This window comes from Myotis myotis, unplaced genomic scaffold, assembly GCF_014108235.1.
Source record: "Myotis myotis isolate mMyoMyo1 unplaced genomic scaffold, mMyoMyo1.p scaffold_m19_p_15, whole genome shotgun sequence".
NCBI lineage: Eukaryota > Metazoa > Chordata > Mammalia > Chiroptera > Vespertilionidae > Myotis > Myotis myotis.
This window is the reverse complement of record NW_023416319.1, coordinates 33,017,134-33,044,977: the sequence shown is the minus strand read 5'-3', so window position 1 is coordinate 33,044,977 and position 27,844 is coordinate 33,017,134. Positions and strand designations below refer to the sequence as shown.

At 38.9% G+C, this 27,844-nt stretch overlaps 1 protein-coding gene across 1 annotated transcript in view; it reads left to right on the top strand.

Moving 5' to 3' along the window:
- The window catches only part of SLC16A9 (solute carrier family 16 member 9), a 64,306-nt gene extending 44,091 nt beyond the window's left edge, over positions 1-20,215 (top strand). Inside the window, exons 3-6 of the mRNA XM_036336806.1 lie at positions 40-183; positions 11,669-11,764; positions 16,592-17,509; positions 18,151-20,215. Of these exons, the coding sequence (XP_036192699.1) occupies positions 40-183; positions 11,669-11,764; positions 16,592-17,509; positions 18,151-18,329 (1,337 nt within the window). The 3' untranslated portion in view covers positions 18,330-20,215. The remainder of the gene's footprint in view (positions 1-39; positions 184-11,668; positions 11,765-16,591; positions 17,510-18,150) is intronic.
- The last annotated feature ends 7,629 nt before the right edge of the window (positions 20,216-27,844 follow it).

Sequence of the window (27,844 nt, the reverse complement as noted above, 5' to 3'; positions counted from 1 at the left end):
TGACTGTGACATAAGTGAAGGTTTCATTTCTTTTTTTAGGTCCTGTCTGCAGCCTCTGTGTCTCATCGTTTGGAGCAAGACCCGTGGCGATCTTCAGTGGCTTCATGGTGGCCGGAGGCTTAATGCTGAGCGGGTTTGCCCCTAACATCTACTTTCTGTTTTTTTCCTATGGCATTGTTGTAGGTAAGAAACCTAACCACTGTAACTTTCCTAAGCTCCAAGAGCTCATCATAACTTTACCAATGTCCACTTCATTATTTAGTTAATATAGGAGGCGAAAATGTTCAGTAATAATTTACTATCAGTGGCCAGTTCACCAAAAATTGTTGCCTTGGTAAAATGTCCATCAGCGAAACGAAATATTTGAAATGACAAATGTGTTTTAACAGTGCACGTTATGGTTTCTTTCAAGGAGCAGGAAGGCATTTCATTTCCGTGCTTGTCTCTAAAGCACACAAAAGGAATAAAGAGAGGGGGCAATAGGAGACATGTATGTGACTAACATCTGTCATTTCTCACTGACCTAGGGAGTGGTCCCTTTCATATTGGTCGGTTAAGCAGGGCTGCGTTCTAAACATCCTGCTGTGTCACACTATCTATCACCACGACCCTGATCACAAAGTCAGAAGAGAAGTAAAGAGTAGATTGTAAAGCACATAATTGTTTTTAAGATAAGGCATGATTGAAGAAAACGGAGTGGTGGGGATGACTGATGGTGACCTTGGTTACAGGAGGGGAAAAGCAGAGCGCTTGGGGCTTGAGAGTTCTTTGGGGGATGGGGGATGCTTTGGTGATGTGCTCTACTAATTGTATTCAATGTTTAACATCATCAGACTCAATATTTGTAGGAGCTGCTTGTAGGGAATTTGAAAAAGACTCCCGCTTTTTAAATTTTTTCTTAGTGTCTGAAAAAGCCTAATTTGTTGACTACCAATATTTCTCTCTTTTACTTGAGAGTGTTTCCCCAATCCTATATAATAAAAGGCTAATATGCAAATGGACTGAACGGCTGAACAACCTGTCTCTATGATGCACACTACCACTAGGGGGCAGACGCTCAATGCAGGAGCTTCCCCCTGGTGGTCAGTGCACACCCCCAAGGGGAGCGCCACTCAGCCAGAAACCGGGCTCATGGCTGGCGAGCACAGGGGAGGTGAAGGGAGCCTCTCCCACCTCCATGGCAGTTGGACATCTCCCAAGGGCTCCCGGACTGTGAGAGGGTGCAGGCCGGGCTGAGGGTCCTGCCCCGCCCCCCCCCCCCCCCCCAGTGCATGAATTTCATGCACCAGGCCTCTAGTAATAAATAATAGGAAAAATAGCAGCTAGCATTCACTGAGTACTTACTGTGTGCCAGGGTCTGCACTAAGTGAGATATCTGATCTCATTTAAACTTCCCAAGAACTGTTTTATAAAAAAGGAAGGTGAAGCGCAAAGTGAAATGACCAACTAAAGCAACATAGCGACAACATGTGGGGTAGGGTCCACTCAGTCTGACACCGCATCCTGACTCTTTTACATTTTTGTAATTGTTTTTAGTGCTTTTAGAACCCAAAGTTTATTTTAAATTTAACTACGTGCCCTAATACTACTCAGATATTAATCTAAGTAAGCAGGTCACTTGTCAGTTCTTTGAGAGCACATAGTATATGTTTGACATTTTATCTCTATAAAGCTTAAGGCAGTTTTGAACCTGTAGCTACAGATATATTGAGTAATCATTTTGCATTCTTGTCTGAAATAATAAAAATAAAAATGTAGATATCTATGTTTATTCATGATGGGATTATTCCTTTCAGAACACAGGACAAATTATTTCTTCCAAGACAAAATTTATTTTTGGATTGTTCTTTTTGCATAGGAAATTGAATCATTAAATTGAACCAGTGGTATGATTTGGGTATCTTCCCTATACTCTGGACTAATCATTTAAAATTTCACAGGGTTTTGCTCCTACTCATGGTTTCTAGAGAAAGCCTTTATGAGCACATATCCAAAGTTTTCACTGACCTAAAAACTAACAAAAAGTGACACATTTGCATTACCTATAGATACACATGATTTTTTTAAAAGAAAAAAATTAGCTGACATTGCCGAAGATTTATATATGTTTGATTGTGTTGGAAGAGTATCTAAGGATATATACTAGTAGAAAGAAAAAGACAAAATTAACTAAGTCCCATGATTAAATTTTAAAATTTCTGTAGCAACAGAAGGAGCTTTACCAGCTTGTGAAATTGATTTGGTTCATGTTACTGGAACCTTTCAATAGCTAACCTGGTCCCCCTCCCCTATGAATACATGGTCTTCAGTTCATTAAATATTGGTCTTGATTTACTCTTGTGGCATCTGCTGGTGGTGCTGGTGGGGTCACAGAGCGTCCACTTGGCTTTCCCCACTGTGGTAACTCTTACTCCACTGGCCAAGAAACAGTACGTAGAGGGTTGTACTAACTAACATGTATGCCTGCTCCATTAAAAAGCAGCAACTGGGGAAATGACTATTAGATGGATCCACGGACTCAGAGGGCCTACTGTGAGCCAGACCTGGGCCATGATCCTACACATTATCTGCTTCCCCCATGTGACCCCACTCTAAAGAGAGACCATGTAAATACCTCAGGTTCCTAATTAACAATGTCAGCTTGTACCCAGAGTCCAACAATGCTCAAAACATATCCCACATATCCCAGTGTGTGATCACCTAAATGCCGCCGTGGTTCTCTGTGGGTAAAGAGTCAGGGTATGGTTATCTACTTGTCATTGTGTTTGTTGCAATGTCCTACCTCCCGGCATAACCAGCCTCTCCTCTAGTTGATGGATTCTGGGTCAAAACGGGCTCAGGTCTGGGGAATATGTATGACTCTGATATGGTGATAGATGCATGATTTGAAATCATGCAACTAGGAGGAAGTGGTCAGCTCATGGAGAGACCCTTGGGCTTCGGGCCAGGAGATGTAGGTTCTGTGAGCTTGAGCAAACACCTTTATTTCCACAAGTGACTGTCCCCTCACCGGAGGAGGTGGGCTTAGCAACCTACTTCCTTTAGGTCTTGTGGGGACTCCATGAGGCCAAGCAAAAGATTTGAGTTGGATTTCAATTTATAATTTAAAAAAACCACCCACTTTGGTAATTATTGGGGCCCTGTGAGCTACTCCTTGCTAGCAGATTATTAACAGTTATTCCATGGTTGTCTTGTGTGTGGTTTTATTTCATCAGTAGGCTCACAATATAAGGCTCAGAGAATATTTGTGAGATACATAAATGAGATAATAATGAATAGTGACACATCCATTCTGTCACCATTTGAAGTAGAGTATCCAATTGAAAAGGCAGTGACAGGAAATTATTACCCAGTCTAAACTCATTCTCCTTTCTGTATTATGAGTTCCTTAGAAAAACACAGGCAAGATGCAGTCTAATGATAATATTCATGGAGCACCAGCTCTGTGTAGAATTGTATTCTAAGCATTTTCATTCGTCAGGAATGAATGAAATGGGCTCTTAAGATAGACAGACTGGCATAGGGAAGGAGCAAGCATTAACAGGAAGGCTCTGGGGTCATACCATGTGGGTTAACTGTATTAGATCCACTTGCCAGCTATGTGACTCCAGATAAGTTACTTATCTTGTTCTCTCATTTTTAAAAGTGAGCATAATAATAGCATCCAACCTATATGGTTTTACAGATTGATGAGATAATGCAATAAATAGTAGCTAGTATAACCATTATTATTAGTTTTGTGACTTTGGAAAATTATTTAATCTCTCTGGCTTCTATTTTTATTTTTTATAAAATGGGACTAATATGAGTACAGAGATATTGTGACTGCTCAGGGAGAATGTGTATAGAGAAGCACACAGAGGTATTTAATACACATTTGTTCCCTTCTCCTTGAATTTCTTTCTCTTAGTTCAAGAGCACAGCAGCAATTTTTTCCTACTAAAGAAGCTCTGTGGAATCAGAAATATTTATCTAACAGGTTAAAGAATATAGGAAAAATAAAGTAATATAGTATCATGTTTAATCATCCTATAAAAGATCAAAAGAATGCTGAAGAGTGTTAATTGGCATAATTCTGTTTTACCATTTAATCGATATTTTAAAAAATAACATCTTGAACATATGATGTTATCTTGTTCGGTTTTTGTGTAGCTAAAATAAATGGCAACTTGCCAGTCTTTTAATTGGCTATAAACCATGGTAATTCAGGCTCCTGTTTTCTTAGTAACTTTCCTAAATCAGAAAAAAAAAGGGTAGCGGGAGACTGTGGAGGGGGTGCAGAAAATATGTCCTCAATGAATTGCTCAAGTGCCTTCCCAATAATTTCTCTTTGCTTTTCTGAAAAGTACAACTTCAAGTCAATTTCTTTTATTCTCTTTCTCCATAAGATATTGTTATTTAGTTACCTGATTACTGTCTTCTTAATATTCTCTTCTTGATTTTGGGAAAATTTAATTTTCTTTTTCTTCATTTTCTTGGTAACATCTGCATAGGGGAGGGGAAAATCACATTCGTAGAAAACATAGCTTGGGGCGGGGGGGACCACATTCATAGAAAATCTGATTCTCTTACTCTAGTTCTAGCTATTGAGATAAAGGTCATTCGCTATATATTTCCTTTAGCAATTAGTTTTATAAGCTGTTTTTTGTTTCTAATGGTTAGATCATTAAAGATAGTCTTTTGTCTCTCATGTATGTTCAATTATAATAAGGAATTTTGATCTTCTAATTAGTCTCAGGCTATATCCACATAATGCCATTATACTCAGGTAAAAGTGAAAAAATGTACCAATATAATAGCTACTTTTAGTACCTTATTATGTTCCAGGTATTAAATCTTTTGCATTTTTTATGTCTTTTAAGCCTTACAGTTATCTTGTGAGATTGTTTTAAAGATAAGGAAACTAAGGAAGTTTAAGTAAACTCTCAAATTCCCAAAGTCACACAGCCAATACATGATAGAGTTGGGATTTGAATCTATACCTTTGCTCTTAACCAGTCAATGTCATGTTCAGGAGACTCGGGCTAAGTATATAAAATTTAGAGTCATGTCAAAAAAAAAAAAAAAAAAAAAAAAAAAAAAAAAAAGGGCCAACTACTTGGACTTTTTAACTTCCCATGCAGATGTTTTAGCCTGAAAACGTAAGAGTACTGACATTTAACTACTTTAACCTACATTTAGCTGCCCTACACTTGGATGCTCTAACCTTATTTATCTTTTTCAGCATCCTAAGTTACGTTCTCATTATTTCATTTCCAGGAATAGATATTTCTGTAATAGTGTTTGCAATTGCCAATCCTAACCAACTCTTTGAACAGGAATATGACATACTGACTCAGATATTTAAAGAGGGTGTTGGAATGCTTGTTTCAGAATATACTGAAGTGAATTCTCCGAAATGACCAAGAGAGAAGTCCCTACACTTTAGTGACCAACTGTCCCAGTTTGTCCAGAACTAAGGGCTTTCCTCTAGTGGTCAAACGGGGGAAGTCCTGGGCAAATCTGAGTAAATTGGTTCCCCTCTGGCACACACATAGTCTGGATTGTGTGGCTCCACCTTTAGCACTTCTTAATATTGTGATATTAGAATGCACTGTTACTAAAATATTTTATTTTTATAAAAATAATACTGCAGGAAGAAAATTTTATATTACAAATTCAGGGGTTTGATAGATGTCTGTTCAGTTTCACACACAAAATATGTATAATCACAGGATATTTAAAAATAAATCATAGGCATTTAAAAAAATATGTACACCGTTTCAAATTTTTTATTGCTTGACCCCCCCAAATAAACCAAAATTTCATTTTCATGATTTTATTCTTACGCTAGTTCTTAGAGGTGTTTGCTTTCAGTATTCTGATTAAGAAGCATTTTATAGCCCTATCTCTGTTGGTTGGGCATCTTCCTATACACCAAAATGCCACTGGTTCGATTCTCATGCTGGCCACATGCTGGGGTTGTGGGCTTGATCCCCAGTAAGGGGAATGCAGGAGGTAGCCGATGGATGGTTTTCTCTCTCCCTTTCTCTTCCCCTCTCTCTAAAATCAATAAAAATATATTTTAAAAAATTTTAAAGAAGGATTTTATAATATTACAGTATTTTCTTTCAATTTAAAAAATATACATATATTTTTATTTATATACCCATATAAATACTATATATATTTATACATACATAAAATAAAAAAAATGATTGTTGTGTTCATTCTGCTTATATATTTTGAAAACTTGTCATGGACTTCTTTCCATTCAATAAATATATTTCTACAATGTAATTTTTTATGGCAACTTTAACAGACAGTTTTTAATATATATTGATTGGCTGCCTCCTGCACACACCCCACTGGGAATCAAGCCCACACCCGGGCATGTGCCTGGACTAGGACTGGAACCGTGACCTCCTGGTTCATAGGTCTACACTCAACCACTGAGCAACACTGGCTGGGCTTGAGTTGAGTGTTTGAAGGACACTAGGATATGGTCAGGTGGACACAGGTTGGAAAGGAAATGAGTGGTGGGAGAGGACATCCCAGGAGTTCATATGCTCATAGACATGAAATAGAGTGCAGTCTTCTCATGGACGTTTGTTTAATGAATGCACAAATCATATGGGAAGTTGCAAATCTGTCTAAGTATGGTTGTAACAGAGGTCAGTGATAAAGACTTTTGCTTGGACCTTATTGTAGGAGAGTGATGTGATGAGCATTATATGATAGCAGTTTAGAAGGTAGAATGGTGGGGAAAGGACCAGAGGCTAAAACAGAGATTGAGAGGCTATAGCTCAGATCAGAAGAGATGAGGTGAACTGAGGCAGTGGCAGTGCAGAAAGGCAGGGGGGTGGTGATCATTTAAGCAGTGGGTGTCATAAACCAGCGGTTGCCAACTGGTGGCCCACGGACCACTGGTGGTCCATGAGTTCCGAAAGGTTGGTGACCACTGTCATAAACAGCTTGATGTCTGGGTTGATGTGAAGAGATGAGGGAAGAAAGGGCCTCTGAAGTTGTGGTTTCACCCCGAGGTGTGAGAAATGGAACATACTGTGTGAAAAGGAAATGTTAGAAGCTGTAAATATATTTAGTTTCCACCTATTTAAGTAAAGGAAACAATGATATTTTACTAATGTTTATGCTTTCAGTTGTTAGTGATACAGATATTTAGTTTTAAAATTATTATGCTTATACTGACTTATGAACAATAATAGATACAGAGGCAGAGCTGCCTCAAACAGATTGTCAAACGGGAAAGCTGGGGAGGGTTGGGGGGCAGGAGGGAGGGGGGTAAGAGATCAACCGAAGGACTTGTATGCATGCATATAAGCATAACCAATGGACATAAGACACTGGGGGGTAGGGGAGGCCAGGGGATTGTCAAGGGCGGGGAATAAAAAAGGACACATATGTAATACCCTTTGTAATACTTTAAGCAATAATAATAATAAAAAAAAGATGGAAGAAAAAAAAAGTTTAAATGGAAGATCCCACAGTTCCCCAAAAGGCAGAGACACCCATCTTTCTCTTCTTTTCGAAATGTCAGAGTAGACAACTGAGGAGAAAAAGACCCCAAGTTTGGGAGAAGAGGAGAGGGCCTCATTAAAAAACTTACTTAAGTGGTTTTGTCAATTGTAGAAATTCTAATAAAGTGCTTTCTAATGCAAAGACTGAGTGGGGAGTTGGACACAAAATGACATCAGACCCACATGAAGGCTGCAGCTTAACCCTAAATTAAGAAGTGCCAAAGTTAGCGTCCTGAAAGAACTCAATTAAATGGTCCATGCCAAAAAAATAAATACATAAATAAAATAAAATTATTATGCTTATACTGAAGGTTTATGCTCAGATTTTTTTTCCACTGTTGGAAGTCTAGTAAAAAAATTATTGGAGACCAGTGGCTTCCAACCTTTTTAGTCTTGGGTCCCTTTGTACTTTTTTACTTTAGGATACCCAAGGAGCTTTTGATTATGTAGATTATATTTATTGATACTTATCCTGTTAAGATTTACTATCTTAAAAGCTGAGAAATTTAAAAATATTTGTTTAGTAATTTATTTCAAGGTAATATAACAAACCCACTTCATGTTAATATAACTAACATGCTTATGAAAAATAACTCTATTTCTGCCTGGCCGGTATGGCTCAGTAGTTGAGCGTCGACCTATGAACCAGAAGGTCTCCTTTTGATTCCCTGTCAGGGCACATGCCTGGGTTGCTGGCTCCATCCTCAGTAAGGGGCATCAGGAGGCAGCCCTCAATGATTCTCTCTCATCATTGATGTTTCTATCTCTCTCTCCTCTCCCTTCCTCTCTGAAAGAAATAAAAATATTTTAAAAAGAAAGAAAAACAACTCTATTTTTTCATAACAAAACAAAATTGAGAAGAGTAACATTGTTTTACATTTTCACTAATATTTTTAATGTTTGGCTTCTAGAAGACATCTGCATTCTCCTATCTGCTCTGTACTCAGTTGTTGCAATATGTTTTTCTGATTGAAGTGTATGAAGGAAATCTGGTCTCACACAAAGGTATAGTTGGAAAATGGAGGAGATTTTAATAGCCTTTTCAGGTAATTGTGGATATTCTTCGTTGTCATTCAGTAAGGGGCAATTTTCTGAAGGTGAATTGCAATTTGGAACCTGATACCACACCAGTAGACTTTTGTGCCCTGTTATATTAAGTCCGTTTGTTTAGTCTGTACTTTGATCTCTGCATTCAAACCTAATTTTGTAACATCATGAATTGGTTATTTGAAAAATAACAGTTTGTTGAGTTATTTGAGAATTTAAAAATGTTGGCACATTTTATTATATCTTAAAAATCATTTTTGTTAGCATCATCAGTAGGCTCATCAGAAAATCTATATGTATTGGGAAGTTGTCAAATTCATGGTGATAGACACAAATTTCCAAAATTCTTGTTTTTGCTGAAATTTCTATCATTGGTAACAATGACTGTCAGTTGTTTTCCTTATTAATTTGTTTTCCAGGAAACATCTGCCAAATACCCAATCTGAATAAACTACTTTGTCATACATTCTTTCAAATACAAACAAGGTTACATGAGAAAAGTGGCTATTTTAGCTGACTAGTAAAAAGATTACATAAGCGCTTTCCTTGCAACAATTGTAATTCAGACTAAGCATTTTTTAAAAATTGTGTTTGTTTTTACTGTGAGCATGTGATGGTGAAGCATAGAAGGTGTAAAATTTGTCACCAGTACCATGATTTGTGCTAAGGCTCTTCCAGTTTTACTGACCATCAGCATAAATGTGAACACAATGTAAAAGACAACAACGGAGAGCATCTTAGTATTATTATGAAAAGAGTTTTGACCTTGCGGGCTCCATGAAAGATCTTGGGGACTCTGGAGATGTCTCGTTAATAACTGCTGATTTAAGATCATCCTGATATAGACGTGGGGAGGCCTTATGCCACCTTCTGCTTTTTGAAAAGTTTAAAGAAAAGGCATTTCAAATTTATGCTACATTTTTAAAAAAGCGAGATAATCGTATCGGAAACCCATGGCCTTACAACAATTTCTAAAAACTTATTTATTTTTAGCCAAAATTACAAGTTTAAAAGTTGCTATTTCAACTTTTCTAGACTGGCATTTAGTAATTGTCTTTTTGTGTGTGTGTCTAAATGCCTAACATTTGTAAGAGCCCTAACAACCAAATCACAGGAAACTAAATTCATCCCTCTTCCTTAGTGAAGAGTAACTATTTCATTTCACAAAACTGATTGTCCAGAAACAAGTCTTATATCATGTCTTAAAGTGTTCTATATGTAGTAATAACAACTGTATCAACCAGTCCAACTCCTGTTTTATTGTTAGTATTTCTTCCCTGAACTCAGACGAAAGGATGCTTTATTTTAAAAGGTTTATTTAAGTGTAATTGTTTTAATCTATCTCATTTTTAAAGAAGATTTTTTATGCAATCAAAGATGATCATCTGAGTCCTGGGTTATTTTAAGAGCTAATTTCCTAGAATGTTTATGTGATATATTTGTTAAGTCCAAGTATTTTTTCTAATTATAGTACAGGTAGCAATTAAAGGTAATGAAAATGATCTTAGTAACTTATCTAATGGGCCATGGTTAAAATTCAGTTTTTAGACTGTAGCTTATGTGTCGTTTATAGAGTGATTCTTAAGAACAGGTGATGTTGCAGAGGGAAAGCAAAACGTTATGGGTTAGAAGCCAGAGGAAATTTTTATGAAAAACAAACTGAGGTCAGTAGGTACTCAACAGGGATGAAAAGGTTAAGCTAACAAACAAGAGCTTTGGAGGAGATAAACATTGAACGCTGGGTATCAAGAAAGGGAAGTTTACATTTACAGGAAAGTAGAGAATAGTATAACAAACAACTATATGCCACTTACGCTTAGTAATTATTCATCTTTTTTTATTTGTTTTGTCTTTTTTTGTGTGAAGATACTTTAAACTAAAAGACATCATGACATTTTACTTCTAAATAAGGTAATGTTGTTATGAGAATGTCCAAAGTGATGGAAGAGTTTATCTGAGCCAAATGGAGGACATGCCTAGAAGTAAGATCTCAAGAGTTTGAGAAAATGCTCCCAAGAATGACAGTTTTGCAGTTCTTTTTATGTATTTGGAATCAAAGGAGGGAATTTAAGGAGATTACATAAAACCTATTGGTGGTAGGTAAAAGAGATGGGAGAAAGCAAGTTTGAGAAATCTCCCAGGTTGGATAAAAAATGGAGGGATATATACTCCCTTTACATTGGTGGGTAGAGGATAGTTAACATTTTAACAGTTACAGTAAGTAGATGGTGTTCAGGCAACAAGATCCTGTGCTCCCTTGAGGGCGGCTATACCTTTGAGGAGTCTGGAAAAGAGAATTACTCTGGCATTTCAAAGATGTGTTAACCTAAATGCACAAGTAGGATGGACAAAGCTTCAGGCAAAGATAAACCTTTTACAAAGAAAGTTATAGGCCTGGTGCTTAACTACTTACCATGACCTGCCCCAAAAGAAATTTATGATCAGCTCACCTTGGGAGGTTATTTTCAGTTACTATGCTTGTCAGATTTATGACATAATCCCTTTTTTGTTTATAATAATTTTCAGCTCTAAAAGAAAAAAACTTACAAGTATACATTTTACTGTGATGTGTTAATCTGAAGACAACCAGGGACATGCCCGAGGGTCTTTGTTTTGCAAATTAAGGTGTACAAGCTATAAGCTCTTGCAAAATAGGTTGGGATGATGAAAGGGATTTTATAAAATTGTTTAGAGGACTTAGAGGAGAAAGAACAGTGAGCAAAGGACAAGAACTTGGGAAGCAAGACAGAGATATTAAATGGGCACATTTGATTACACTTTGCTATTTGGTATGTGACTTAACCATTTTCTCTCCCTACAATATCTTAATTTAAACTTGCATTCTTCATTTATGCTTTATAAATTGGAATATTTTTTTTCAACTTGTCCCTGACCTTTGGGTGTGTAGAGTGGAACCGGAGCCTACATAAATGTGTCCATTGGAGCTGCACGACTAGCATTGAATGCATCTAGGAATTCATATTTGGAAGAGTTTTAGTCAGTTGGTGACAGAATGCTCTATTGGAATTATTCCCCCCCCCCCCCGTTTTTTTGCATTGAAGTAATATATGTAATTAATCTATGCAATGTCTTCTTCTGTTTAGGTCTCGGATGTGGCTTATTGTACACTGCAACAGTGACCATTACGTGCCAGTATTTTGACAGCCGCCGAGGCCTTGCACTTGGCCTGATTTCAACAGGTACATTTTCAAAATAAGTACAGCATAGCCCCTATTCAGCCTTCTAATCAAAGTTGAAAGTTGGCAAACAGATACGTGTAACTAACTACTCCCAGCTACCACTCAGGTAGCACCTTTTCTTTCTTTCTTTTTTTTTTTTGCTCTATTCCTACAAGGAAATTTTATTTTCCACTGTAAATGTGGCATAGCGTTCAGAAAAGCCTAAGATAGACATATGAAAAACCGTTTATTTCAAAGGTATGTTAACCTAGAGGCACAGCAACACTGGACAGGGCTTGCTTCAGGCAAAAATAAATCTTTTACTAAACAGTTATAGGCCTAGGGAAAGACAACCCAGCCCAGTTAGGAATTTATGATAGATGAGATCACCCTGTGAGCTTACTTTCCATAGAACCCTTTTTCTTCGTCCACAAATATCATATCGGAAAGAAAGCTTATGGGCCCAGTAAATTGAGAGTCACGTGCTGGTGAGAACCTTGCTGAAGGAAGTGGACAGCATGTATATAAAGCACCTTATCCCTGAGAAAGACAGGAGAAAAGGAAGGGAAATGGCGACACTGTCAGAAAGACGGATGCTGATGGCTCTCGACCTCCATTTATTGTGAAACTTACAATTCCCACACACAAAAAGTGGAAAAGACTGATTTATGAATACAGCTCACTGACCTATGTGCACAGCCAGGGACAGGCTGTTTACTCTTGCTGTTCCTTTAATAATCAAGAGATGATCACTGTGGGGGTGGGGAATATAAACATAAAAATTTCTGGCCTCTGGTATTTTAAAGTGGTGCTTTATTTTTCAGTTGGATTTTTTTCCCCTAGGCTGTTTAGGGAATTTATCAAAGTTTCTGTAGCCAATATCTTATGAGTTTGGTTAGGAGATAAAGCTGCCAAGTTTAGTAAAAGCTGTACGTTTACGTACGCTCCTTGTTAGTGAGTGGGCGTTCTTGGGAAGCCAGGCTTTCAGATACGCTGAAGAACTTTAGTAGTAGATCTGACCACAGGATCCAAATTAATGTTTTGGTCCTGAGGCCAACCCAGGGGCAGCAAAGTGATTCCAGATGGAATTATATCTAGCTGGATATTTACTCAAGGTGGTTTAAAGAAGCGTTGGCAGGTGAGAAATGGGAATCATAGTGTAGGGGGAGACATGGCCAGAATCAGAGGACATGGCTAAGTTAGAAATGGGAACAGAAATAGAAAAAACAAGATGGAGAATCCAGAACGGTTAAAATGCAGTTTCAAGAACCCGACAGGATCGCCCAAAAGTGTGGGGAGTGTGATAATAGGCATGGAAGCTTAAAGGATAATAGGTCTTACCTATCCTAATATATTTTTTGTAGAGGCACTATAATGATGCAACAGGCACAGACCCTGGAGTCAGACCTGGTGTTGAATCCTGCCTGTGTCACATCCACTAGCTCTCTGTTGATGGACAAGTTAGTTAATGGTTCTGTTAACTATTAAGCCTCAGTTTTCTGAACTGTAAAGTGGGAATAAAAGAGTCCCATCAGGTTATTGGGAATATTAAAAGAATTATTGTGTAAGACACATGGCAAGGGCTCTAAAAGTATTAGCCATTATAATTATGACCTAGATTTCCCTGAATCTCCAAATTTATTTGTGCTGAAGGTGTTGAAAATTGTTTATTGAGAGAGCTGCTCCTGCTTTTCACTCAGTCTAGGGAGGAGGGCATAAGGACTTGAGCCCAAAATGGAGCTACTATGGACAGTCAAGACTTGGCAGAATTAAGGAGTTTACAGTGTCAACTCACAGAGAGCTAGGTGAGGCAAAATTAGGGAGAAGCATGAATCTACTGTCTTAGTCTGTTCAGGTTGCTATAAGAAAGTACCATAGAGTGGACGGCTTATAAACAATAGAAATGTATTTTTTATAGTTCTGGAGGCTGGGAAATCCAAGAACAAGGCACCAGAAAATTCAGTGTCTGGTGAGGGTCCATCTTCTGGTTCACAGAGGTCATCATTTCATTATGTCCTCAGATGGCCAAAGGGGAGAGGGAGCTCTTGGGGTCTCTTTTATAAGGGCACTATCCCCATTCATGAGGGCCTCGCCATCATGACCTAATCACCTCCCATAGGTCCCACCTCCTAATATCATCATCTGGGGGGCTAGGTTTCAGCATATGAATTTTGGGGAACACAGACACTCAGTCTATAGCATCCAACTTCAGTGAAAGAGATGACAAGCAACATATAACGCACAGTAGAATATTTTTAAATTGAACAGAAGTTAATAGTGAAAATCCTTGCAATATGGGACCTAGTTGAAAGGAGCCTAGGCATTAAATGAAGGTTTTGGGAACTCGGTCTTGCCCCGTAGGGGTTGGTAAACTAATGCCCATGGCCCAAGTCTGGTGTACTGCCTGTATTTGGACAGCTTACAAGCTAAGAATGATTTTTGCTTTTTAGTGTAGTTTTTAAAAATCATAAGAAGATATTTTTATGGCAGGGGAAAATGATGTGAAATTCAAATTTCAGTGCTCATAAATAAAGTTGTATTGGAACACAACCATGCTCATTCCTTTACAAACCTTCTCTGGCCCCTTTCTTGCTTCAGTGGCAGAGTGGAGCATTTACAACACAGATTGTATGGCCCTCTATGGCTTAAACATGTATTCTCTGGACCTTTATAGAAAAAGATTATTGGTCCCTGGTGTTAATAGTTAATCAAAGCATGAGTGTCTCTATTACTGTTTCAGTAACTGAACATCAATTACTATTTTCCCTCTTTGTGATAATATATAACTTAGACATGCATGGAAGCATAATTCATCCTTTATTTCACTTCACCATTTACACTGAGGATTTTTAAATTAGGGTTTTCTTTTTGAAAATTAAAAATTATAGTTTTCAGTTCCACAGTTCCACAAGAAAGCTCTGAATTACTCTTTATTGCCCTGAAAGGATTCCTGCATCTTTCTAAGCTTTGGCTGCATTCTTGTGAGATGTAGGCTGGGGAAACTACTGTCTAGTCAGTGTATAATTTGATTGTGCTGTCCTATCATATACTTAGCACATCATATGTATTCTATATATTTTTGTTGAATTAATTTAAATGTCTTTCTTATATTTCATGATGTTGAGGGCTAAACTTAGTTGATGAGCAATGGAGAAGTTGCTTATTTTTTCAATTTAAGGTCAAAACACAGAACTTGCAGAATGCCAAGAGTATTTGTAGGTATCTAATGTTAGGGCACTCTGTTAGGATCTATACAGAGATATGGTATTAGGCAAAAATGTGAATTAACAGTGAATGGAGGTTACTGCAGTACAGAAGTACATGAAATAGTGCTATTTTCCATTCTTTCGGTTTGTTTTCTGAAGTGCTTTTAACTTTGGGAGTATGTGTCACTTTTAAAAAGATAAGGGAAGGATTAAATTTGTCTACTTATTATCTTTCAATAGTCAGCAAAGAAGATACTATCTTACTAACCACAAAATGACATTATTGTAGCTGCCATTACATCAATATGAACTACTAACATTTTAATGCAAAGAGTTTTTAGGGAGGGCATTAAAAAGTTAACTTCTAAAATGTTAGAGAGGGACAACTATGGTCCCAGAGAAAATGCTTCTTTACAAGTCTGAGAGTCATTTGATTATTTGTAAGAATTTTTGATAAGGTGGGTTTTTGCTGCAAGCATGACATCCTGTTGGGGTTACGAAGTAATTTGGTATAGATCATTTTAAAAGTATGATCCACCCCCGTAGCCAGTTTGGATGGAGCCTGCAGACTGGGGGGTCCTGGGTTCGATTCCGGTCAAGGGCATGTGCCTTGGTTGCGGGCACATCCCCAATGGGAGGTGTGCAGGGGGCAGCTGATGGATGTTTCTAGCTCTCTATCTCTCTCCCTTCCTCTCTATAAAAAATCAATAAAATATATATATAAAAAAAGTACGATCCACCTATTTACCTATTTTTAAACAGTTCTATTTATTACTCTCCTGCTTTTTTAGGTGACATTTTTCAATGATATTTAAATTTTAAAATACTCAATTTTTTAAAAAGTTGAAATCAGAACACCGCTAATTAATTCGGCTGATGTAACATGAGGTTCCAGTATGTTTAGTGTGATCTATGCTTAAAAAAACACACCCAGAAAATCCAGGAAAATTTACTAGGCATACTTTGTGATTTCAATACCCTATCAAATTCCACTTTACTCTTTTCATAGTTTAGTAATGTGAATCATTATATTCTGGTGATTTAGCAATGGATTTGAACTATCACACCATGACAAATATCCCATAAAAATTAAAATAATTTTACTAAAATTCTTCAGCTCAAAAATTAAATACGAATATTTACTTGTTCAAAGGGAATAAATATATAGCACAGAGCCTGGCACATAATAAGTGCAGAAAAAGTAGTTGCTTAAGGTATTTGTTAAGAATATGGGCTCCAGGAGTCAGAATGATTGAGTGTGCCTCCTACTTATGCCATTTACAGCTCAGTGGCCTGCGGCAAATTTCTCAACCTTTCTAGCCTTCAGTCACCTCAGGTACAGGTTGGGAATAATAATAGGATCTATACAATATGATCATCATCAGGATTCAACAAGATCATGCAATGTGCAGTGTTGAACACTGTCTGAACTACAAATGCAATTTCTTAAAATAAATATTCTATCAGTATTACTGTTATTGTTGTTATCATCACCTTTCATATTCTTGCTGTGATTTTTCATATGATGGCACGCCCGAGTGCCAGTGGGAAAAAAGAAATGGCACTGCGGTCCCGATCATACTTGTCCCGAGAGCCCCACATTATAAGAGATTAAGATTGAACAGTTCCGTTTCCTTTTCAGGTTCAAGTGTTGGACTTTTTATATATGCTGCTCTGCAGAAGCTGCTGATTGAGTTCTATGGACTGGACGGGTGCCTGCTGATTGTGGGTGCTTTAGCTTTAAATATATTACCCTGCGGCAGTCTGATGAGACCCCTCCGGTCCTCTGATTGCCCTTTGCCTGAGAAAACAGCTCTGGAAAATGTACCAGACAGATACTCCATTTACAACGAAAAAGAAAAGAACCTAGAAGAAAGCATAAACATCCTTGAAAAGAGCTACGGAGGCGAGGAGACCTGCAGGAGCACGCTGGCCAATGGTGACTGGAAGCAGGACAGCCTCCTTCGTCAGAACCCAGCAAGCACGGCACACACAAAAGAGACGGAAACCTACAAAAAGAAGGTGGCAGAACAGACATATTTTTGCAAACAGCTTGCCAAGCGGAAGTGGCAATTATATAAAAACTACTGTGGAGAAACTGTGGCTCTTTTTAAAAACAAAGTGTTTTCGGCACTCTTCATCGCTATCTTTCTTTTCGACGTCGGAGGCTTTCCGCCTTCATTACTTATGGAAGATGTAGCAAGAAGTTCAAATGTGAAAGAAGAAGAGTTTATCGTGCCTCTTATTTCCATTATTGGCATTATGACAGCAGTTGGCAAACTCCTGTTAGGGATACTGGCTGACTTCAAGTGGATTAATACCTTATATCTTTACATAGCTACCTTAATACTCATGGGCCTGGCCTTGTGTGCAATTCCATTTGCCAAAAGTTATGTCATGTTGGCCATACTTTCTGGGATCCTAGGGTTTCTCACTGGTAATTGGTCCATCTTCCCGTATGTGACCACAAAGACTGTGGGGATTGAAAAATTAGCCCACGCCTATGGGATATTAATGTTCTTTGCTGGACTTGGAAATAGCCTTGGACCACCAATTGTTGGTAAGATATTTATCTTAAAGTCACCCATTTTACTGTTCTCCTTTGTGACTTCCCAGGATATAGAATTTCGGATTGTAATAATAGCACAGATTTGCCCAAAATAAATCTGCATGGGAAGTGTCATGATAATGATTTATTCAAAATCACTCTGCTGCCCTAGCCGGTTTGGCTCAGTGGATAGAGCATCGGCCTGCGGAATGGAGGGTCCCGGGTTCAAGTCCCAACAAGGGCACGTACCTCCATTGCAGGCTCAATCCCTGGTACAGTGCTTGTGGGAGGCAACCAATTGATGTGTTTCTCTCACACCGATATCTCTCCTTCTCACTCGCTCTAAAAATCAATGGAAAAATATCTTCGGACGAGGATTAACCACAAAAAAAATCACTTTGCTATAGTTGCAAAGCCAATGTTCTCGCTCAGGGATTTGTTTATTCTTTATTTGGGAGGAAACCAAACTGCCTGTTTATTCTTGTCCAAATTTTGAGAAATTCTCCTTTTCTAATTCCCAGCAGGCCATCTGCTTTGAGTAGATGGAATATATATTCTAATATTAACTGTATAAAATTGATGAAGTTAGAGTATGGGCTTCATATTCATACTACTTATATCAAACTCACTTTTTTCTTCCTCTCTCTCTCCAGGTTGGTTTTATGACTGGACCCAGACCTATGACATTGCATTTTTTTTCAGTGGCTTCTGCGTCCTGCTGGGAGGTTTTATTCTGCTGCTGGCATCCTTGTCCCCCTGGGAAACACGCAAAAAGCAACTCCCCAAGCCAGCTCCAGCAGCCTTTGTGTACAAAGTTGCCTCTAATGTTTAGAGCAATATTGGAAGGCAGTATGAGACTGTTTTTTCAGAGAAAAATTACACGGTGGCTGACGCTGACTGATTTTTTTAAACATATCCTATTCTCTATGCAGCCTCTATCTCCTGTATGTTTTCCCCTCATTTCTCTTTTCCCAAGAAGTGGGACTATTCTGTGTTGCTATGATTCACGAGTTCTTGACATTGTAAAAATTTTGGCCAGCCTCAGAAGACGTTCTGTGTGTAGAGAAATAATTTCTCTGCAGACTCCATTCGTTCCATTGCAAGGCACCCAGAGGGGGCTCTTCTGTTTTAGACCTGCAGGCGGCATGATGAGATATGTGTGCTTGCCGCTATGGACTCTTCTCTACATTAGATGAGCTAGTGAATAGAAGACTTTGAGCCAGTCAAGGAATGAAAGTAGTTACTAAGGATTAAGAATTGCAGTGGAGCAAACTGATCTTTTTTTTTTTTTTTTTTTTTTTAAAGGCATTTTAAATTACAGTCACCGGTTCTAATCATTCTGTTCTATTTACCTTGATGAAGCACCCATCAAGCATAAGGTGTTTGCTGAGATGCAGGCGATCTCCAAATGGAGGAGTAGTCACTATAGCCTTTCTTCATGGTTGGCCGCTATAACCTCTCTTACTTTTGTCTGTCAGCATCCATTCAGCTGATGTTTCCCAGGAAGTGCTGATTTTACTTATTTCCAAATTGGAAATGCATATTTAAACCATTCCGTTCTGGCAAATGGGAAACATCCATTTGCTTCGGGCACAGTGAGGACGAATTGCAAGTCCTTGCATATCTTCTTGGTTTATTTGCTATTATCAGATTTTACCACTATCACATTTTAATTCAAGGGCAGAACTAAAAAGTGTGTTTGTGTGTGTGAGTGAGTGTGTGTGTGTGTGTGTGTGTGTGTGTGTGATGTTCTAAGTCTGTGTGGGACATGGGAAGGGGAAAAGGCAATAAGAAGTTGATACCCTGATTCAACTTCATTCATTCTTAAGAAAAATGTTCTGGAAGAAAATAAATGTTTAATGCATTGACATTTTTCTAAATAAATGTTTTTAAAACTTTTGTATGCATCCAATTCTTCTATAGGTCCTTTAAAAAAAAATACCACACTGAGAGACTTTAATTCTGTAGGTCTAGGCTGTGGGCCAAGGATCTATATTTTTAATGTGATTCTGATAACACAGCCGGGGTTGAGAATGACTGTTGTAAAACTGGCAACACAGAAACATTTATTCTCTCAACTAAAACAAACAAACAAGAAACCATTGAGGTGATAAGTTTTTATCAATAGCCAAGTGTGATTCTTTAAATAGGAGGCACTCTTCCCATTGTGCCAAAATTGTTTTTGTTTTTTTCATTTCTTTTGAAATACATATGTAAGCTTATTTCATACTTCTATGTTGCCTTTCTTCTAAGGCACCTGAAGCACTTTATAAGCATGAATCCCCACAACACCTCATTGAGGTGGGTAAATAGTGCTTTTCTATGCAGTAAACCTGGGGTATGGGGAGTTTCATAACTGAGTTAATCCTACTCAATAAGGAAATAATGGGGCTCCAAAGTGCCTTGGACTTCCGCTCCATACTCAGATTTCTGTACCTCATTTTTTAGTTACTGTCGAGGTTGGTAGATAAAATGAGTGACATTTAAAAAAAATTAAACTAAATGTTTTTGTGTTGTAAGTTCCTTTTAGCCAATGTTATATTCAGGAAGTCCAATAACCTGATAAAGCTTAATGTTTATGGCGTCCCCACATTCGTCAATGTTGATAATTGTCCAAATGCCTCTTTTCTATGTCTACTAATGTCATCCAATGCGTGCATTATCCATTGTCTAGGGAATGAATTTTAATGCACAATAAAATATTTTTTGTTTGTTTTATATCAGTTTGGTTGCTTTTTCTCTTTTTAGCCAGTCCCCCTCCCCACTTCAAAATTATGTACAGTGACACCTCCCTTGAATGTAAACACAGAAATTACCTGCTAACTACTTCGGTTTCCAGAATTTGATGGTTGGACATCAGTATCTGCAAAAGTCAGTTTGCTAAGTTATTTTGACCATTGCCTTCCTAAAATCTAATATGTCAATCCTACAGAATCCTTTTGAGGAAAAAGGGACAGAATCCTTTTCAAGATTACTGGCAGGTCGTCGTTGGGGCATGACTATTCAAATCTCCTTTCCCAGTGAATTTTCTTTCTCCTAAACACTAAAGGTCCCCACAAGACTTGCAACCAAGGGAGCAATAGGCAGCGGCAACTTGTCCTGGGCTAACCCCCTAATCTATCTCCAAAGCCCTCTTTTCTCTGACTTTCCAGTGAGCTGTCAGCAGCCCCGCCAAGGCTCTCTCCTGTTGCTTCTTCTGTCCTAGATAGAAGCCCTTCCTTGTTTAACTGTCCCCAGCTTTAATAAATGTACTCTCAAAATTTTTTTTAAAATTATTAATGATGATCTCATCAGTCATTAATGGAATTTTTAAATCCAAGCACATTATCTTATTTATCCCTACTAATAGCCCTATGAAATGGGGATTATGATCCTTGTTGTATGGTTCAAAACGTAATTTTTTAAAAATATATTTTATTGATTTTTTACAGAGATGAAGGGAGAGAGATAGAGAGTTAGAAACATCGATGAGAGAGAAACATCGATTAGCTGCCTCCTGCACATCTCCTACTGGGGATATGCCCGCAACCCAGGTACATGCCCTTGACTGGAATCGAACCTGGGACCTTTCAGTCCGCAGGCCGACCCTCTATCCACTGAGCCAAACCAGTTTCGGCAAAACGTAATTTTCATGCTATGAACAACATATATGTCATTTCCAAAAACAAAATGAGAAAGGTTTGATTTCTAACATGTCTGGGATATGGGGCCTAGCTGGGAGGGTTGCTACTAAAGCCAAGCTTTTAGTGTATAGAGATGTGATATTTATAGAAACAATTATTTATAACTTACCTATTTCTTAAGAATTAGCTTTTTAAAAGCACAATAATGAAATTATATTGATTAGAATACAGTCTTTCTTTTGTGAGTTAAAAGGTATTTCTTGATATTCCAAGTGCCTGTGGCTGAGCTGGGGAAAGCTTGAACTAAGAGAGTTTGCTGGGGACCCTCTTCCCTGAGTTTAATACTTCCTCACTCCTCTCTCTCTCTCTCTCTCTCTCTCTCTCTCTCTCTCTCTCTCTCTCTCTCTTTCTCTCTCCCTCTCTCTCCACTTAGGAGCCAGCCGGTGATCTAATTTTCTCTAGAGTGACCATGTCATCAGAAGATAAGGTTCAGCCACCAACTTTTGAAGGCCCCATGAGAAACAATTTCCAAGAACCAGGGGTTCCAGCCCTGGGAGGTCATGACTGAATGGTATATCCATCCTGTAATGCTGGCTGGGAAGTCCCATAGCCTCAGAGAGCCTCAACTTCTAGCAATCACTGTAGGATTATCTTAACTCAGGACATTCCAGGAAAAGGAGAGCTCTAATTTTATGGAAAGAATATCTCATTTTTTCTTAGAAGGACTATTATATTGAACAGGTAAAATACACAATATACATTAGCAGTGCTAAACAGTTTCTCTTTCATGAACAGAATTTTGGGGCATTTTGCTTTACAGTCAATTGTCTGAAGGATGCCAGTTAATAAGCTGCCTCTTAAAATAAGGAGTTTAACCACAATCAGGTAAAATGATCAGTTGGCTTTAGCAGTGTGGAGATCATTTGTTGACCTTGACAAATAGTTTGGAGGAGCAGTCAGTACACAAGGGAGACCATGAATATAGACAACTTCTAAGGCATTTTATTCTTATACTAGAGGCCCGGTGCACAGATTCATGCACTGGTGGGGTCCCTCAGCCTGGCCTGCGGGGATCGCGCTGAAACCTACTCTCCGACATCCCCCGAGAAGTCCCGGATTGCGAGAGGGAAGTTCTCGGGTGACCCACCCTGGAATCGGGCTCCCTCCTCTCTGGTTCCAGGTGCATCACCCAAGAAACACAACTGCCAAGTCACCACAGCTCAGTAGCTCCTGCATTGAACGTCTGCCCCCTGGTGGTCATTGCGTGTCATAGCTACTGACCGGTCGGCTGGTTGCTTAGGCTTAAATGAATTTTCAGTGAATTTTCTTTCTCCTGAACTCTAAAGGTCCCCACAAGACTTTCATCATATATATGATGAAAATATTGTTAACTGTTGAACTGACTTGAGCCTGGGATTATTTGGCCCCAAATTACTGTTTCTGTTCCCATGAGAGGTTTAAATACAGGGACAATTAGTGTTGTTTTGCCTCATGACCAAAAACAAATTCCTGACTTTGATCATCCATGATAAACACGTGTGGGGATGTCCTGGGGGAGGATGCACAGATTGTTACAAATTCACCCACAGTCCAGGAAAAACAACTTGAAATGTTTGTCTGACTAACGGGGTGACCCCTGGCCTTCGTTTCTATGAGAGTTACCTCTACTGCATTAAGTAAACTAAGGCAAGCCATTCTGGTTGGGCCTGTTGGGTGGCAGGTGCTCTGGATGAGGTGGGAAGTCATAACCCCCTTTGATTCTACAGCACTGACTGCTTTTATAAAAGAGCTTTCTTATCTGATATCTCATTTGATCCTCATATCAAGCATGTGACATAGGCAACACAGATGATGGTCTCACCATTGTACAGAGGAGAGAACTGAGGACTCCAGTGGCTGAGGAATTGCTGTAGGGCACAGAGCTGGGATGAGCACTTGGGACTTCAGTCAGATTCTACGTGCTAACTCAGCCTATTGCACTTTGCTCAAGTGAGCAACAACCAAGATCTGCCCCCCTGAGTCATGTCTTCCTGATAATAGGAAGGAAAAGGGCAGCATTTAGCCCTTACCAATAGCGAGGTGCTTCAATAACCTGAGAATGCCCTGCTCTGCCTTCGTGTCTGGAAGTCATCAGCTCTGGCCTGAGCTCTGCTCTCACCTCTTGGGACCTTTCAGATAGTCTGTTTTTCACAGGTTGTATCTCAAAGTCTGATGGGAGGTGACAAGCCTATCGGGTTGTACGGGATGACATCTACTTCTATTAAAATCAAGTGGAGCTCCTTTTAAATCCAAGAGATTAAAGCATGAGATGAAATAACATATTAGATGAAATAGCAGGTGGCTCTTCATTTTGTGTTCCTGACATTATATAACTTAGCTTCCATTTCCAAGAATGTTCCAGAGCTAATTTTAGAGAGTGCAATTCACATAATAATGTTCCTAGTCAAAACAAACGAAATACATCCATATGTTATGTTTGTATGGGAGGACATTAAAGGGGAAATTTGGAAATGAGGTGGTGAGATTGATCAAGCTGAATTTTTTCTGAAAGCTGATTATTCCTCCTTTACGATGTTATAATGCCTATAAAAAGGCATCAAGGTGAGATCACAAGGATCCTCAAGCAGCAAACACATACTGAGTGTCTGAGAGTTTTCAGAATGTGGGGCACTGGTCTGATTACTGATACACAATAAGGTGCGTTTACGTATGACAGGTTAACTTCCAGTTTTCTGGCTCTAGATGCTGAATGGAATTGCTAAGGACATCCCAAACTCAGAGGGGAGAAAGCCCAGATGGAAATTCTTCCTATGCCTGAAATTGGAGCCCTGACAGCCAAGTATCATAAGATCTAAATGAAGGAAAAGCAAAAATACTGTTGAAAAAATGGCTGGTGAAACCACACATAGTCTTAGTGATCTTCTGCTGTCCAACAATCAGTATGTATGCAAAGAGGCATGTGGGGGTGGAAGAGAAGGGTAAGAGGACTGCATGCCCCTTGGAGCCCTCAAATCAAACAGACTTCCTTTACAGGCGTGAACCCGGGTTTGGTGAAGAAGTTTTGATACAGCCACTCTCATATGCTCAGGATGACAGACATTGGAATAAACTATTCATAGACAATTCAGCAATATCAGAATTAAAATATGCATAGCATTTGATCCAGCCACTTCACTACTAAGAATTTACACTAGTCTTGTAGATGTGTTAAAAAGTGCACACAGTGATCACCGCAGCAATGATTGTAAGAGAAGAGCTGAAAACAACTTCTATGTTTAAGAAGCGGACTTGCTAAATGCACTATACTATATTGATATAAGGAATTACTGCACAGCCATTGAAGACAAGGATAGACTGAGTGTATTGATATGGACTGTGTTTCAAGACATAGTTTTTAATATATTTTGTTGTTGATAGTATTACAGATATCTCCCATTCTCCCCGCCCCCTTACTTAAGACATATTAAATGAAAGTGTAGGGTGTGTGTGTGTGTGTGTGTGTGTGTGTGTGTGTGTGTGTGTAGCATGTGGGTATTGTATGTGTAGCAGTCAAGATCCCATCAGGAAATGGAATTTGCCCCAGATAGTTCAAATGTTGAGACTTTAATGAAAGGACTCTGGGCAGAGGTGTGGGCAGAGCACCTGGACACTCGCACCAATGGGAAGCCTCTACCACCCTATATTGGAAACTGTGATTCTCTACTTAGGTCTCCTTTTCAGGGCTGATGCACCCATTCCCAGTGGCTGGAAATATCAACTGTTGTTGGCTCATAGCAGACTGTTCCCTGGGTTGCGCTCAGCTACAACAGCTTCATTTAGGCTACACTCATTTCTGGGGGTGGCTATGGCCAGTGACTAGCTGATTCAGGGATAAAAGAGCCCAGCCGCCTTGTCTCAATTTGGGACAATTCTGAAGGGCCATCCCAGCTCCAGAGCACCCTGTAGCATCAACTAGGCCTCACTGAACTGTCTTTCATGCTAGCTTCTCCTGGACAATTCTGCTTTTCTCCTTCCCTTACAGGTGTATCTCCCAAGGCACACTTCAATAAGCCATCTGCATGCACCTCTCCATCTGAGTCTGTTTCCAGGAAAACTAGTCCAAGCTACATCCCTGGAGCTGAAGGGCTGAAGAAGATGGCGCCTGGAGTAGGGGCTGCATGCAGGAACTAAAGGTGTGGAGAGATGCAGCTACCACCAGAAATATGGGGCAAAAGCAGAGAAAGAGGAGATACCCAAACTTCTATATCATCCGACTCTCCAACACCCTTCCATTGTCTCTCAATGGACAAACTAATTGGAAACCAGCCAGCAGGGGAATCTGGATAATGAGGTAAGCAGGGACCACCTCTTAGGGGCAAAGAATCGGACATAAAATGAATAGGGAATGTGAGTGGCAATTCACTTATATAAGCAGGAGGGACATATAAATACTAGTACACATATACTATAACACACATAAAATATGCTTGCTTATCCATAGAACATTTCTGGAATGATCCAGAATTAAATATGTGGTTGCTTCTGGCTAGGGCCACTGTGCAACTGGGGAATGAAGGATACTTGCCCTTCATTCATTTTCTTCTGGCCATTTGAATATCTTTTATACATATGCGAATGTGTTTAATATTGTATTTGAAAAAAATTTAAAATTAAAGTATTAAGCTTCTAGGTAGAGAATTAAGGAGAGAGGTTGGAATGAGTGACTGGTTCCTTCATTTATGGTTAGTTACTAGGTGCCTTGCATTGTACTCCATGAAGACCCCTCCTCTCCAGGAATTTACAGTCTAGTGTGGTACAGAGGGTGACAACAATGCAATGAGGACAGTGCTATAAATGAATGAAGGTGGATTGCAAGCTATAGTGGACTAGAGCAGAAAGTGGGTCTCAATCTCAGCAAGTCTTCAGTGTATAGGGGGAGAGCCAAAGCTGAGGCTGAAATACTGAGAGTTCCACCTCAGTTGGCCAGTAGGACTCATTCAGGATAAAGGGAAGATACTGGATAAGTAATGGAAAGAAAGGGAAGGATTTTGTATGCTATACTCACTAGTTTTCATATTGAGAATCCATGGAAGATAAGTTTTGGTTTTTTTAATTGAGATAAAATTAAGTGTGCAGTTGATGAGTTTTGGTAAATACATATACTTCTGTAATTACCATCCCACCAACATTTCTATTACCCCAGAAATTTTTCTTAGGCTTCCCTGCACTCAATCCACACTCTCTGGGGTAAATCACTGTTTATTTATATCACCAAAAATGAATTTTGCCTTCTCGTGAACTTCATATAAATGGAAACATTTAGGATCTACTCTTTTGTGTCTGACTTCATTTACTTAACATAATGTTTTTGAGGTTAAGCCATGTTAAGTTTGTCAGATAAAATATAGGATGCTAAATTAGAATTTTAGAAAAACAACAAATAATTTTTAGTAAAAGTATGCCCATGAAATACTTGGAGTTGTATTTTTATTTAATAAATCTGATAAGTCTAATCTATAGTGTTGTGTTTTCAATAGTCCATTAAAAAATGCTGAGCAGTACTTTAAAGTATGAATGCACCATAATTTGATAATTTTTCTCCTGTTAGTGGATATTTAGGTATTTCCTGTGTTTTTTTCCTTGTTGTTGTTGTTATTACAAATGAAGCTTCTGTGGCTATTACTGTACAAGTCTTTTTGTGACTATATGTTTTTACTTCTCTTGGGAGAAATAGCTAGAAGCAGAATTGCTGGGTTGAGAGGTAGAAAGGCATTTTTTTTGTTGTTGTCATAAGAAACTCCAAGTTTTTCATTATATACTCCACGAAAGAATTCTGAGCAGAGGAGTGATGTGGTCAAATTTATATTTCAGAAATTTCCCTCTGACAGGAGATGGTACATGTACATCAAGGAGATGGTAGGAGGGAGGGGCAAGACTGGAGGCAGGGAGGCTGTAAAAGGCCATTCAAAGTCCAGAAGAAGATGACAGATAGTTGGATGGTGGTAGAGGAGAGGATGATAGATCTAGAAGGTTGGTTGACTCAATAGGCTTCTTAATGCATTATCAGTGAGAGGTAAAGGAAAAGGAGAAGTCTGGGTGTATGTATGGCTTTCCTGGCAGGTCCTTGCTGAGAATTGGTAGGGACAATATCTGCTTTATACACTAAGCTACATGCAGAATGGTTTCTGAACACAGTAGACTACAAACCAATATTTTGAAAAATATATATTTTATTGATTTTAGATAGAAAGGGAGAGACAAAAATATCAATGATGAGAGAGAACCATTGATCAGCTGCCTCCTGCATACCCACTAGTAGAAATTGAGCCTGCAACCCAGGCATGTCCTCTGACTGGGAATTGAACCGTTACCTGTTGGTTCATAGGTTGATGCTCAACTACTGAGCCACTCTGGCTGGGCTACAAATCAACACTTCTTTGCCCAACTCTTATGGCCCATGCCCCTAAGGGGAAAATCCTCCTCCTCTTCTCCTAGTGGAAGCAGCTGGGTGTCTGGGAAATAAGCTCTATGCAGTCAGATGGGCGAGCCATTCCCTCCACACGCTGTCACCTCCACAGCAATTGTTATTAGAGCATTGAGGGAAAGCCCTGGAACTGAGTCCTTTTCTTGCACTTCAGGGAAAGCCTCGCTGTGGCTGCACAGGTGTTGGGCCACAGGTCTGATTCCCTTATTTCTGTTTAGCTCTATCCCAGGGTGCAAAGTAATCCAATGCCTGTTCTTTTAA